At 50.4% G+C, this 14,144-nt stretch overlaps 7 protein-coding genes across 7 annotated transcripts; 4 read left to right on the plus strand and 3 right to left on the minus strand.

Moving 5' to 3' along the window:
* Positions 1 to 1,197: 1,197 nt before the first annotated feature.
* On the plus strand, positions 1,198 to 2,975 carry N7477_008181 (glycoside hydrolase family 55 protein; the record flags this gene model as incomplete). The annotated part of the gene is made up of 3 exons (XM_056969844.1): positions 1,198 to 1,551; positions 1,659 to 2,030; positions 2,103 to 2,975. Coding segments are annotated over 3 exons (1,599 nt in total), but the record flags the coding sequence as incomplete, so codon positions are not given.
* A 1,357-nt stretch (positions 2,976 to 4,332) lies between these two features.
* On the plus strand, positions 4,333 to 5,893 carry alkA (DNA-3-methyladenine glycosylase II; the record flags this gene model as incomplete). The annotated part of the gene is made up of 5 exons (XM_056969845.1): positions 4,333 to 4,552; positions 4,677 to 5,265; positions 5,321 to 5,443; positions 5,500 to 5,548; positions 5,843 to 5,893. 5 exons carry the CDS (start codon positions 4,333 to 4,335, stop codon positions 5,891 to 5,893), a joined length of 1,032 nt encoding a protein of 343 aa, XP_056819877.1.
* Positions 5,894 to 6,036: 143 nt separating this feature from the next.
* N7477_008183 (ubiquinol--cytochrome-c reductase subunit 7) lies at positions 6,037 to 6,821 on the minus strand (the record flags this gene model as incomplete). The annotated part of the gene is made up of 4 exons (XM_056969846.1): positions 6,037 to 6,126; positions 6,282 to 6,335; positions 6,398 to 6,506; positions 6,706 to 6,821. The coding sequence occupies 4 exons, from the start codon at positions 6,819 to 6,821 to the stop codon at positions 6,037 to 6,039; spliced, it is 369 nt and encodes a 122-aa protein (XP_056819878.1).
* A 639-nt stretch (positions 6,822 to 7,460) lies between these two features.
* On the plus strand, positions 7,461 to 8,743 carry N7477_008184 (uncharacterized protein; the record flags this gene model as incomplete). The annotated part of the gene is made up of 2 exons (XM_056969847.1): positions 7,461 to 7,914; positions 7,968 to 8,743. The coding sequence occupies 2 exons, from the start codon at positions 7,461 to 7,463 to the stop codon at positions 8,741 to 8,743; spliced, it is 1,230 nt and encodes a 409-aa protein (XP_056819879.1).
* A 538-nt stretch (positions 8,744 to 9,281) lies between these two features.
* N7477_008185 (Zn(II)2Cys6 transcription factor domain-containing protein) lies at positions 9,282 to 11,049 on the minus strand (the record flags this gene model as incomplete). Its single annotated transcript, XM_056969848.1, has 2 exons — positions 9,282 to 10,923; positions 11,024 to 11,049. 2 exons carry the CDS (start codon positions 11,047 to 11,049, stop codon positions 9,282 to 9,284), a joined length of 1,668 nt encoding a protein of 555 aa, XP_056819880.1.
* Positions 11,050 to 11,803: 754 nt separating this feature from the next.
* N7477_008186 (uncharacterized protein) lies at positions 11,804 to 12,187 on the minus strand (the record flags this gene model as incomplete). The annotated part of the gene is made up of 2 exons (XM_056969849.1): positions 11,804 to 12,028; positions 12,137 to 12,187. 2 exons carry the CDS (start codon positions 12,185 to 12,187, stop codon positions 11,804 to 11,806), a joined length of 276 nt encoding a protein of 91 aa, XP_056819881.1.
* Positions 12,188 to 13,473: 1,286 nt separating this feature from the next.
* On the plus strand, positions 13,474 to 14,126 carry N7477_008187 (iron-sulfur cluster assembly scaffold protein; the record flags this gene model as incomplete). The annotated part of the gene is made up of 3 exons (XM_056969850.1): positions 13,474 to 13,506; positions 13,554 to 13,914; positions 13,972 to 14,126. The coding sequence occupies 3 exons, from the start codon at positions 13,474 to 13,476 to the stop codon at positions 14,124 to 14,126; spliced, it is 549 nt and encodes a 182-aa protein (XP_056819882.1).
* Positions 14,127 to 14,144: the final 18 nt, after the last annotated feature.

A 14,144-nucleotide genomic window follows, 5' to 3' on the forward strand; every position in this document is an offset into this window, starting at 1 on the left:
GAAATTACATGCAAAGCTGTACTTTCGTCCATTCGCATGATCCTTGTTAGTGGCGCGTTCAAAAATGACGCCAAGATTTCAACTCAGAAGGCTCTCTATAGTAAGGTGGCTATTTAGCCTTCCCTATAACACATTAAGGTGTGAGAATGAAACGAAGTAGTCGATTGTCCTTCCCCGAAGGAGGAAATCTTAGTCTAGATACTATATATCCTACTGCTTATATTATATAGTGCTCGTATGGGCGGCGTAGTCCCTGACTAAGGTCGTGCGTGTAGAGGACGGACTAATAATCCCGTAGGCCGTGGGCTTGAGGCATTCTTAGTGGCTGTGAAACCCCAGAGGGGTGATCGACTTCCCACGTGGTGCACAAACCCTATGCCAAGGTGGTGAATACAGAATATACTCAAATACCCAAGCTCATTGGTAGTAAAGAAAATAAAGCAAGGTCACTTTGCCAAAGAGGTAATCCTGAGCAACCGAAAGTAGCATTTGGTGAGAAAGAATCGAAGGAATAGTGATTGACAATGTCGGGACCCTCATATTAGAAACCCAAACCGATCATCATCCAAGGAAATTAGGCTAGATTCTACGACGATCGCCAAGTCCTCCTTCGAAGGCGGCCCGGTGATGGCAAACCAATTACCCAATTGGGAAATAGCCCCCAAACCCCCTGAAGCGAAAGTGCACTCTTGAGCCATCGGTCAGTCCCACAGGCGGGGCAGAACACCTTCAGCTTCCTGAAATCTAACCCAAATTGGAGAGTGCTGAAGAGCAACTTACTGAGTTGGAAATTGGATGCGAATACGACCATAGTATTGATCTTGGATATAAATCGAACATCATCGTTGTCTGGTGCCTTGTAGAGACTACAGTCGTTCTTTCTCCCACACTTCACATATAATTTTGGGGCATTGGCCTCTGTATATATTGTTCTCTGTGCAAACGTAAGATCATGCGTGATCTTTTGCAGTGGACCGCTGTAGCGGGCCTTGTAACCCTGGCTTCAGCGGTGGCTGTTTCATCACCTCTTAAAGGGCACGTACTTGACTTCCAACATAACCAAAAAGTGATTAACATTCGATGTAGGGAGATTCGACAACGATACACTTGCACGGGACCCACCGCCTCTTCTCCCAGCTCCTACTGGCTTCTGGAACAAGACCACACTGGTTGGGCCCGTGGCTACGCCCCTGAAGTGACATCAAACCCAAATTCCCCGTGTGGCGCAACGCGCAAGATTATTCCGCCTCTGCCAATGGATCCGGTGACCAGACTAGCAGCATTCAGAATGCGATCAATGATGATGGATCTGGGGGCAGTCGTGAAGGTCAGGGTGTGACCAAGTTCCCCGCTGAGGTGTTTCTCCCCAGAGGAACGTACCAGCTGGGCAGCTCTTTGAATCTCCGCGTCGGAACTGTGATCACTGGTAACCCGTTGAACCCGCCGGTGCTCAAGGCGTCCGCGGACTTTAGCGATGGTACCTTAATCAATGGGTATGACAGTGGTAACGGGGCGCCAGAGACGAGCTTCATGACTCTCATGCGCAATGTAGTGATCGATACAACGGCCCTTAGTGCGGACACGCAGATCACCGCTTTGCAATGAGGAGTCGCTCAGGGATCTGGCTTAACCAATGTCAAAATTAACATGCCCACCAGCTCTACTGGACACATCGGTATCGACATCAACCAAGGCTCCACAACACCGATGTGCACATCACTGGTGGCGCCATTGGAATCAGGAATTCAAACCAGCAGGTCAACTTCAAGAACATCTACTTCAAAGAATGCACGACTGCATTTGATGCCTTGGGGGGTCATACGGCTCTTCTCCAGGGCGCGACATTCGACACAGTTGGTCTCGGCATCGACAGGAGCAGCAACGGTCTTGGAAGTATGGTGCTGCTAGATTCTGACTCTACGAATTCGGGCACTGTGGTGAAGCTTTATGACTCCTCCAATGACAGCGGTAACCGCAACAGCCAATTGCTCATTCAAAATCTTGTTCACGATACTGAAAACTCCATCGTCGTGGACAAACGAGAAGCCTGCGGCTGTCGAAAAAATTGATACTTGGACATGGGCAATGTGACACCGGGCCAGTATGAGACTGGTACGGAATTCTCCACTAGTCGACCCGACGAGCTCCTTTCCAATGGCAAGTACTTCACTCGCAGTCAGCCTACCTACGCCGAGTATGCCTCAGACCAGGTGGTCAATGTCAAAGCCGTTGATGGCTACACCATTCAGGGCGACGAATCCACAGACGACGTTGAGTCGCTTAACGCTAATCTTGCGGGAAATGCTGCAAACTGCAAGATTACCTACTTCCCATACGGCGTGTACACCGTCAAAGACACGCTGAAGATCCCCGTCGGCTCACACATTGCCGGTGAAGCTTGGGCCGTGATTTCCGGGGCTGGTGACGCATTTAAAGATGCTTCAAACCCCAAGCCGGTTGTCCAAGTGGGTCAGCCTGATGATTTTGGGGTCATTGAAATTCAAGACATGAGGTTTAGCGTCGGAGAGATTCTTCCCGGCGCAACTATTCTCGAGATCAACGCAGCTGGAACGAGCCCTGGAGATGTCGCGTTGTGGAATGCGTTAGTCACAGTAGGCGGAACTGCAGAGACCAGCATCAAAGATGTCTGCGACCGACAGGACACATCTCAATGCATGGCAGCCTACATGATGATGCATTTGACAGCTTCATCATCAGCCTATATCGAGAATTTCTGGGGCTGGACAGCAGACCACAACTTGGACGGAGGATCAGCATACACTGTCATTTCTACCGGACGCGGTGTTCTGGTCGGAGCTACTAAGGGCACCTGGTTAACAGGTACCGGATCCGAGCACAACTGGCTATACAACTACAACTTCCACTCGGAGCAAAATGTCTACGCCGGTATGCTGCAGACCGAAAGCCCTTACATGCAAGGTAGCGGTGCTACTCAAACTGCTCCAGCGCCTTGAAGTGTCGCACGTCCTTGGCAACCAATCTTGGTGGTAAGGACGTGCTTCTCTATAACAGTGCTGCGTGGGCGTTCTTTGACGGCAAATGAACGGGCAACTATAACGTTCAATGTGATGGGAATTGCCAGACTAATATGATGCGGGTTGCCAACAGTCCGGAGAATTTGGTTTGGTATTCTGTCAGCACGCGGAAGACGGATGTGATGATTCTTGATGGCGAGTCAAATCCGACAGAGTATAATCACCCTGGCGGATGGGAGGCGATCATTCAGGCCTACAGACAATTTTCATCGTGATAGAAAGGAGAGAACAGAATTGGGAAGCTCTGGTTGGATTGAGGAGAGTGTTTAGGTTCTAGATAATATCGCCATAAATTAATTTCATTCAATGCACAGTCACCCATGTATCCTGTCAATAAGAGTTATCCATACACTTGGCCTAATAGTTTCATTATTGAGATACTCCCCGTTTGAAAGCCCTATTCTGCTGCTGCATGATCTCGTCTAGCACGACTATGCCTCTTAGTTACGTATAAGCATGCCGCACCCAGGCATTTCGGCCTTTAAGGTGCCCTTCAGAGTAGAAGAGTAACTTGCTCAAAGATTGTGAACATTGAAGTATACAGTTCTGGTTACTCGATTCTCACTTGCCTCGATCCGCCTTCCCAGGGCAAATGTGGACCTCTTTAGTTGTTTCTGATCGATATTGACGATGAATGTCACAAACCAATTAGCGCTCATCATTCGGCTAGAGCCTATCTTCTAGATCAACAAAAAAAAGGTATTTTCAAGAGAAATAAGCCCTCATTGGGGCTATGCTCGGCCATATACACAGAAGTAGTCGTAAAGGAAGACAGCTCATGTCCTTAGAGATCCCATATCATGTTGATCGCGGGCAAATTGAAGGTTTTAGAGAAGACCCGAGAAGGTAGATTCATAGCTTTGAAGCAGCTGAGGCGTACTATAGTTATATACGATGTTATCAACTCCAGGATCGTTGGAGTAGATGTTGAAGAGAGCGGGAGGATAAGAATTAGAAAATAGCTAGGCCCGCTTTGAAGAAGCTTAGACAGTAGTTACGCCATTTATTGAAGCCTTGATACATGAAGACTAGATAGGGAATATCCACAAATTCAATGTAGTCCGTTTTGCTTGATGCACTGGTCGCTCAGAACGAATGTCGATGGCCTTCCCCACTATGGAGCCTCACGATTGGTTATCGTAGGGCTTGGCATGCGTCAATTAGAAATCCGGGGTCTCGACTTGACCGTCAGCTTTGACTGTGACAACAACCTGAACACCGAGAGTCTCCGATTTTCCATTGAATAAGATCGGGTTTTCCTGCCAGGAGTAGAAGCATGTCACTTCGGCGGTCAGCGCGGTTGGGCTCCATCCCAAGCATCAAGGCACAACTACCAGCCACGGTTAAGGTGACTCGAGTACCGACTAATGGCATCACCAAGCCTCGCAAAGCCTCTACAGTCAAGAAAGCAGCATCAAGAGCCTCCACAGATCCACAATCCAACACAGAGAGTTCATACTGGTCTCCAGAGCCTCCGACTGGGCTCTCGACCAACGGTTTCGATAACCAAGCATTTAATAACGACACGAACAGCAGACCTCGCACACCACCACCACTGGACCGACCAGTGGATCCTCACCGAACAAATGCGACCCTTTTGACCCCCCCACGGCTCATTAGTAACAGCCTATCCCTCCAGACTAGAAGATGCCTCGCCCTCAAAGACAGGAATGCCGCCCCCGCTGGCTACAACGGGGACACTACTTGAACAAGCCACCGCCCACCTGATCGCCACAGACCCTCGCCTGAAGTCAGTCATAGAGCAGCATCCATGCTCGTTATTCTCGCCTGCGGGTCTAGCGGAGCAAATCGACCCATTCAATAGCTTGGTCAGCAGTATCATCGGGCAACAAGTCTCCGGCGCAGCGGCGAAGTCAATTCGCAATAAATTCCTAGCGCTGTTCAATATCGATGATCCGGCCGGGATCGCTCACTCACGGTTCCCCTTGCCAGCGGAGGTTGCCAATGTTGATCTCCCAACGCTAAGGACGGCGGGGTTGAGTCAGCGTAAAGCGGAATACATACAGGGACTGGCAGAGAAATTTGCGAGTGGGGAGCTGAGTGCAAGGATGCTGGCGAAGGCTAGCGATGAGGAGCTTTTGGAGAAGCTTATTGCTGTTCGGGGGCTGGGGAAGTGGTCTGTTGAAATGTTTGCTATGTTTGCGCTGAAGCGGACTGATGTCTTTTCTACGGGAGATCTTGGAGTGCAGTGAGTGCTTCCAAATCTTGATCATTGACCGATGCGCGGACTGACACGTATATAGACGTGGGTGTGCGGCATTTGTTGGTCGAGATGTGACCAAGTTGAAAGGGAAAGGAGGTGGTAAGTTCAAGTACATGGCGGAGAAGGATATGTTAGAATTGGCGGCCAAATTCTCGCCGTATAGGTGTGTGACTATCCCCTGCCTGTTGCACTGGTTTATCATTAACAGCTGATACACAGGAGCCTCTTCATGTGGTACATGTGGAGGATCGAGGATGTTGACATCGCCGTCTTGGGTGGCTGATAGACTTGAAGATTTGATGGCCGTATACCATGTGTATAGTTACAAACATGAGAACTTGCTCCATAGAATGAAAGTATATAAGAGATGTGCGCGTAATTAGCAACTGGATACTTCGAGCATCACTCACACTTGATCTCTTGAATCGAGTTAGGCGTGTGAGTACGTTATGGCCCATCGGGCAGAGCGAACATTAGCGTGAGTCACGCAGTCATAACGGCATAGGAAATCGGTTATTCAGACGAAATCAACCGCGAGAAAGATTGCGACAGATATTTTCAGGTAAACGAAGAAATCGATTTGTACAGTATCAGTACACTTCACTTGAATTAACCAGACATCCCCGAACAACGGCAGAATCGTCGCCCAAAAAACCGTCTATATCATGCAAACAACCATGTCCATGTCCATGTCGCCCTTAATCCCGGCTTTTCGAATTCAATTGGAGTAGGGGTAAAAGTCGAACGTGGAGGAGTTTACTTGCGGACGACGAGGTTGTCGAGGTCGACACGCTCCTTGTTCTCCTTTTCAATCTCGCGGATGATGGGGCTGAGGTACTCAACGTCCTAGAGGGGGCGAGGATTAGTATATGGTTCGTAGTGAAGGTAATTACTACCGGGCGTGCATGTCCCCAAGTGACAAATCCTTGCAACGGGATTGGCCAATTCGAAGATGATGCGGGGAGGGCGGATTTTGGACAGGAGGATCAGGAGAAACTCACCTCGGAAACCTTGGTCTGCTCAGCAGCGGGGAGGAGGGTGTGGGAGATAGAGCACTGCAATTGACGACTTGTTAGATTTGTGGCGGACAAATGGTTGGGAAGGGGGTCGGGCGAACCTGGAATGCGCGGCGGATACGGAAGACACGGTCGTAGGCCTCCTTGGCGGGAAGACGCTTGATAGCCTTCTGAACGACCTCGGACTCCTCGGGGATCAAGTCATCGAACCTAGAAAGAGATTAGCAACTGGGTCATGATCTGATTACCCGCGGGCGATATCCGAGGGACCGGGAGCGGATGCGACACGCCAGCATCGTTGACCCATCAAAGGCGATAGTAATGGATTGTCGCGTGCGCAGGAGCCTCGATCCCTTCTTCAATTGTCTGCGGCAAGAGACTAATGGCGTGGAGAGAGGGCGATAATTACTTGAGTCCAAGTTTCCTGTAGCCGGCGGCGTCGGTGTACCAGTTGGCCAGCGGGGTCATGGCCCGCTTGAGCCAAGGGCGCTTAACGATGTAGTTGGTGATGGAAGGGGCAGACATTTTGAATCCCGGATATCCAGAAAAGCGGAGGATTGGGAAAGTGAAAAGGGCGGTCCGGCTGAACACGAGATGACCCGATGTTGCGAGGGTTGTGCAAAACGGAGCTTGCGGCACTAGTCCAGATGCGGTAATACCCAGCCCGGTATTTCGGGTGTCAACACGTGACACTCACGATGCTTGCCTGAGGCCGCGGGGAGGAATGCCAATCGGTAACTCCACCGCGCACCACTCAATTCCACATGTCATAATACTCGTCCGCTCCTTGGCTTGACCTTCTCCCTGCCTCTTGCTCGATTAGATGATGGGGCTGCCTGAATCCTAAAGCGTTGCCAGATCCCCGTTGCGACAGGGGAGCTTTGCCTATCACCCCTCACCCAGTTCGTGCAGCAAGGTACCAGTCGCATCACCGGTTCGGTAACCATCGGCTCCAAAACTCTCCTCGCACGAATCCCCCTCTATCTTCCCGTCACAGCTTTTCCTCTATTTCACAACATCGTTACACTTGACCACGGCTCTCCAGCAATCGTATAATCTTTTTGAACAGGATACTGGAGATCGATCGAGCACCCGATATGCTTGGGTTCGGGAGCTCTCGGTGATCAAGACGGACAGACAAGCGCGAGCGCCTGCCCATCCACAATGCACTCCGACAGTGAAGACAGCACTGCAGCTGTCAGCAATCAAAGCGAACATGTAGCTTCGTCCATTCCCCACGTGCCCGCCAGTGGTGCGTCACCTACTTCCGATTTTGTCACTCGCCTGGAGAAGCTCTCGACCAAAGTTCCCGATATGTGGATCGCGCCTGTCTGCGGCGCCTTTGCAGGTGTCGCTTCCGGAATCGTGACCTGCCCCCTCGATGTCATCAAAACCAAGCTGCAAGCCCAAGGTGGATTTGCCCGACGTGTGGCGCAGTCCGGCGAGACGAAAGCTTTATATCGGGGTATGATAGGAACTGGAAAGATGATCATTAGGGAAGATGGTCTGCGCGGTTTATATCAAGGGCTTGGGCCAATGCTCATGGGGTACCTCCCCACCTGGGCGGTTTACCTGGCGGTGTATGACAAGTCTCGAGAATACTTCTACGAAGAAACAGGTCGGTAGTCTCGCTATCGGACATACTCTGATTATTTTACTGACTTCTCAAAGGCAGCTGGTGGTTATCGCGAGGCTATGCTTCAGTCACAGCCGGAGCCTGCTCAACGATCGTGACGAATCCCATCTGGGTAATCAAAACACGGCTCATGTCGCAAAGTTTGAAACAGAACAACGAAGGCGCGAGGGCACCGTGGCAATATTCAGGCACACTAGATGCCGCCCGCAAGATGTACCGGATTGAGGGCTTCCGCTCATTCTATTCAGGCTTAACACCCGCTCTTTTGGGATTGAGTCATGTCGCCATCCAGTTCCCACTCTACGAATATTTGAAGATGGCCTTCACCGGATATAGTATCGGAGAACACCCGAACACCGGCAGCTCCCACTGGATTGGGATTTCATGCGCCACATTCCTGAGCAAAATCTGTGCCAGCACCATCACTTACCCCCACGAGGTTCTTCGCACACGACTGCAGACCCAGCAGCGTACCGCACCCGCCCCTTCATCAGAAGAAATTGCTTTCCGCGGTGGATTGCATCACCCACATGACCGCGGTCAGCCCCGGGTTTTCTCATCCTCCGACGGGATGCGCCTTCGTCCTCGATATGCAGGAATGCTTCGCACGTGTCAGACAATTCTCAGAGAAGAAGGGTGGACAGCCTTCTACTCCGGGATCGGCACCAACCTGTTCCGGGCCGTCCCGGCTGCTATGACGACCATGCTCACCTATGAGTACCTACGAAAGGTTATGCACAACCTTCAGCATGAAGGCGTGATAAAGCGGGACATGGAAGGGGATGGTGCCGATGCTGGAAGCACGATATGATGAAGGCTCATCGAATGGACTCAGAAAGACGTCTCCATCCCCCCTCCCACCGTCGACCTCCCTGCACCTCGAAGTGCCTCTCTCATCTCCCCCATTCAGCCTTGTATAGAATCTGGAAATGACCATCTTCCAGTTGGTGGCTCTTTTCAGCGAGTGAGCGTTAAGGCTCTTTGCATCCAAATCTGTCAGTCGAGAATTCTCGGCATAGATTGCAGTTTTATCCGGAGGCTCTTGCATGTGAACCCCCCAAACCATACCTTGCTCACATGTCAGAGATTCTAGCATTTCCTCCGTGCGTTATCTCTGTTACTTGAAGCGCTTGTTTTCATCCGAGGTCATTATCATCTTTCCATATGGTTACTTGCATGCCAGTTTCTGTACATATGCACCAACACCAGGTGTATGGCACCTTGATTTTCTTTCCCAATATTAACTATTCTCACATCCCTGGTCGTTTGCATCATCAATCGTATTAATTTAAAGAGTAAGAGGGACATATTCGTGAACTATAGCCCAAGTATCACTATCCTGCTCACGTTTATTCCAAGAAAATCGCAAAAACACCTGATCCGAACTCGGATTCCACTTTGGCGAGATCTGCCGCGGTCGTTCCACGCGGAAACCCATCTCTCGGCCTGAACATATTGATAGGCCCCATGCGCGCTTCTTCAGGAATGATCTCTGATGTCGGCGCCATCTCCAACTCAACAGGCATAGACTCCAGACTCGTAGAATACTTAAAGTCCAACTTGAGGAAATCCGCCAAGTCAAGCTTAGGCAGATGATACGCCCCCGGGCTATGATAGTTCGAATGAGAAGTAATCTCACTTGTAGGTGACTCGGGGGTGGAATGGCGGCTTGTGGTTATGGCCATTCCGTATTGTTCCTCTAGCGCCATTACTCGCTCGCTGAATGAAATGGCGGATTTTGTCTTGTAGAAACCTTGAACCAGAGGTGCGCGACGGAGGAGGGCCAGTGCTTTCCGGCGGATTCGGGGTTCGCGGCATCGAAGACAGGTGAACCAGAGGGGGTTGACAACGCTCATTTCGAATGTAAAGGGTGGTTGAGTACCATCTGGTCGGGCAGTTGCGGTGAAGGCGAGGGCGGATTCGTCGACTATGGTCTGGAAGTTGGGTATATATTCGTCGGTGATGGTTTGGGAGGTCGTGAGGGTCGTGCAGAGGATTATGTATATGACTTCGTGGTGCGCGAAGAGGAGAGAGCCTATGCCAATTTGTTGGGAGGATAGCGGTACAGAGCGTAGAGCAGTCATCAGCTTGGTAAATGATTTGTGCCAGCTTTTCAGCTTGGCTAGGAATTTTGCTTGTTGGGTTCTGAAGTCCTGGGGTATCTTTGAGGCGCCGTGCTCTCGTGTGTACTCCACGGTGGCAATTTGGAATATTTGCACATCTGCGCTTAAAAGTACAAGAGCCTCTCGGGCAGATCTGAGCGAGTCGAAATGTTGTGCGGAGTCATATTCGGTGTTTGATAATAGGATACTCAAGGGACCCTTCGTAAGAGGGAGGCCGAAAGATCCCAGACGAATCAAGATTGGGACGATTGTATTGTCGAGCCAGGCGGCTTCCATCACAGGCACTGTGCCAGTCGCGATCTGAGCACGGAAATTCAAGACAAGTTGCACGCCTTGATTATAGAGCTGCAAGCCCTCTTCCACGCCTCCTTGGAGGGCCTCAATGGAAATGAATAGAATACAAGTGATTAGACCAACAAAGATGTCAAGACGACCACTTTCAATTCGCTGGCGAATTGTAGAGACCGAGCGCGAGTACCAGCTCAACGCATCTTGGTGGTTCTGATTGAGGGAAAAGGCATTGGAAGGGCGTAAATAACCCCGGCGAATAGAGAAGAGCTCTGGACATGGCTCGGGACTCTCGAAGAGTGCACTAATGGAGATGATGGCATCCCACACAGCAGGCTCATTGCGACAAACTTTGGGCACGATAGTGTTCCAGAAATCACCATCTAGTCCACCGCCGATCGAGGATGCGGCATTCTGGAAATAGTAGGCAAAGGAGCGCCTTTCTCGCCACACTGTGTTCGGAGATAATGAAAGAGGTTTGTCAATTATTAAGAATGTCCCCTCATAATCGCACTTGCGACCGGTGGTGGTGCACCTGGCACATTGTGGCTTTTCTTCTCCGCATTTGACTCTCCTTATCCTAGAAGACGCTTAGTATGGGTACCCGTCCGATACGATTGAAAGTAGAATTGACCTACTTGCATGTTTTGCACCCCTCTCTTGATTTTGAGTGCCCTGACCTCAAGCGGCCTTTGCCAGGGGACATATTGAGCTCACTTAGACCTGGGTACTCGGTCAGGGAAGCAAATGTAGCTCGTGAGCAACTCGTGATTGCTGGTGGAGACCATGTTGTCGGTCACGTGAGTGATCGACCACAATTTTCTTCGCTTCGGTTTTCCCTTCTTCTTCCACACAACTCCCTCATTCACAAACCACCCGAGGAATCTGATGCATGATTCCCAGATGTTTTGTCAATGATCATACACCCATATCACTCGATATTCTATGCTCTTTGTCATTTGCGTGGTTCTGAGCGCCATGATCTTGACGTTGAAACCAGCGACACCTAGCTGTCAAAATACTAACCGAAGCATTCAATCATACCCACGCGGTTTGTGGCCGCAGAATATGAACTGACATCAGTTGCTGCGACACTAGTGATGTCAATCATAGAACCATGGACATCTACGCGTCCTCCGGCGTGTCTTTCCTTCACCAGATTCACCTCATTCTTCAAATGATGATCTTTCTTATGAATATTGAACCAGGTTGTCACACACTTGGACTCCTGGGTATGATCATTCAATACACTGAAAATTCTGATTGATGATGAAGTGAATCTTTTTTGTGGTACCTTTGCACTCTCCCCATTCGAAGATTATCATCGCTCTAGAATCAAATCAAGAAAACTTTCAAGCCTCAACGTGCTCTGAACTTAAGTAGATTTACTAGGTGCAAAGTAGTATTGGTATCTTAACATGCGACTGTGATGCAAGGTCAATGAACTTGCCGAGTCCTTATCAACCTGACGTTCCCCGTTTACCCGCATCGGCCTGACTCTCCTCAATAGCCTGTTGAATCCATGCAGGTGACGAATCCTTCCTCTCTTGTCGTGACAATCGCTGTGAAATGGGCTCTGTGGGCGACTTGTCCTGCGCCTCGCGCCTTGCCGTGCGGATAGAGCTGAAACAGTAAGTGCAGAGAACGACGGCCATTGTAAACGCTGCGATTGGCGCATTGATAGACTAGGATGCAATTAGCCAATTACTACCCATTGACAAGAAAAGAGACCATGACTTGAACATCCACAAATTAAAGGCTGTAGCCGTGGTCGTCAGGAAGGATCCACGTACCCCTGCGGACCGCCCCAGAGTCTTGGGATTAGGTGTATTCTTTTGCGTCATTCTTTGGTCGGCAGTGAAATACCACAGGAGCCAGAATTGAGGACGGGACTCGCGTTGGCAAGTCGCATTCATACAAGTTCGAGATTTTCCGCAATCAGCCAGCGACTCTGGAGAACTTTGGCATGTGGCCCAACGCTCTTGCAGATCATGCACCAGTTGATAGTATCATGAGCTATCAGGTGAGAAATGACTTGAACAGGTATCCGCGATAAATTGATATATAGCTCAAAAGACGGCCAATATCGACTTTGCGGGCTTTGCGGGTTGAGTGACGAAGAAACGCCAAGAAAGACGTTGGGGCCAGACTCTGGGGTGTTTGTCATCATATCAAACTAGCCTATGGAACTATTCAGACTACACATTTAACATGACGCGAATGTCGTGAAATATTGATCGAGATTCGTCGATGGGCGACTGCATCGTACTCCCCGGTAATTAATGTCGATGCTTTGAGTATTCGCTTCGATTAGACAGCCTCGGCACCAATTATATAGCAATGGAGACGGTCGCAGGCCACACGGAAGACATCCCCCGAAACGCGATGCATGGCTAATCAACATGCAATCGACCAGGCTTGACTCTGGTCCGAATTGCTTCCGGAACACCAAAAGAAGTCCGGTCAAATGATCGGAGATCGTGCGGACAGCGATGACCTTGGAGTCCGCTATAGACACCGATTTGGCTTATCTCCGAGCGGCCTCGGACGAAAATTACGAGTTCGGGCTCAGTATAACGCGAGACATTTGACGAAGATTCTGGCAGGGTCCTACAGATGAAAAGGGAGCGTAAAGAAATACTGTAAAACGTGGGAAAGCTGGCGTCCATCATTGCTGTGAACGTCATCTCCACCATTGGATATCATTGGCACACAATTGGCCCGCGGACATGCATCGGGAAACAAGATGTTCAGCAGAGTCCACCGCGGACAATGCCAATAGAGCCCCTGGACGCCTTTGCCACCCTAGCCCCCCATTATTGATATCATCGGACTCACAGTCCATCCATAAAACGCAAGGAGGACAATTAGGTCCCCGATTCTAATGGAAAGTAGACGTAAAGACAGCGAAAGAATGATGAGTCAGCTCCGATGGCCGGCGGTTCCGAGGTCGCAGATCCCGAATCGGGGTTAGCGTCATTTTTACTAAGAATCAGATTATTTAGCAATGAATTATCGCCTCCTCTCCCCCATATCAGATCTATTTTCGCCATCTCCCACTATTCCACTTCGTCACTTCCCCCATCACCAGTGATACCAAATCCATCACACAACACACAATATCAACACGATGTTCAAGCGTCTCGTCACTGTCGCCCCTCGCGTCGGCGCTATCGCGCCTCGCTCCTTCGCTCTCTCTCCGGCCTCCAGTCCGTCCAGACCGCAGGCCGTGCCCCGGCCCCTGCTCCCGTCCAGCGTCGCTCATATCACGAGAAGGTGCTCGACCACTACAACAACCCCCGAAACGTCGGCTCCTTCAAGAAGGGTGACCAGGACGTTGGCACCGGCCTCGTTGGAGCCCCCGCCTGTGGCGACGTCATGAAGCTTCAGATCCGTGTGAACAAGGACACCGGCAAGATTGATGACGTTGTCTTCAAAACTTTCGGCTGCGGCAGTGCCATCGCTTCCTCCAGCTACCTGACCGAGCTGGTCCGCGGCATGTCCCTCGAGGAGGCTGGTAAGATCAAGAACACTGATGTGGCTAAGGAGCTCTGCCTTCCTCCTGTCAAGCGTATGTTTATTACTATTTTTTATCCTTAACTGAATCAGCTGGCTAACATGTACACAGTGCACTGCTCTATGCTCGCCGAGGATGCCATCAAGTCCGCCATCTCGGACTACTACACCAAGAACCCCAACGCCCGCTCAACCGATCTCTCCGGGACGGGTGCTTCAATTCCCGATGTCAAGATTGAGTCTGGTAGCCCTGCCGCCTCCCTCTAAAAAAAATAAAAATTCAAA

The sequence above is a fragment of the Penicillium maclennaniae genome (assembly GCF_028827695.1).
Source record: "Penicillium maclennaniae strain IBT 15551 chromosome Unknown utg000007l:1.0-4884863.0:1.0-4888362.0, whole genome shotgun sequence".
Classification (NCBI taxonomy): Eukaryota; Fungi; Ascomycota; class Eurotiomycetes; order Eurotiales; family Aspergillaceae; genus Penicillium; species Penicillium maclennaniae.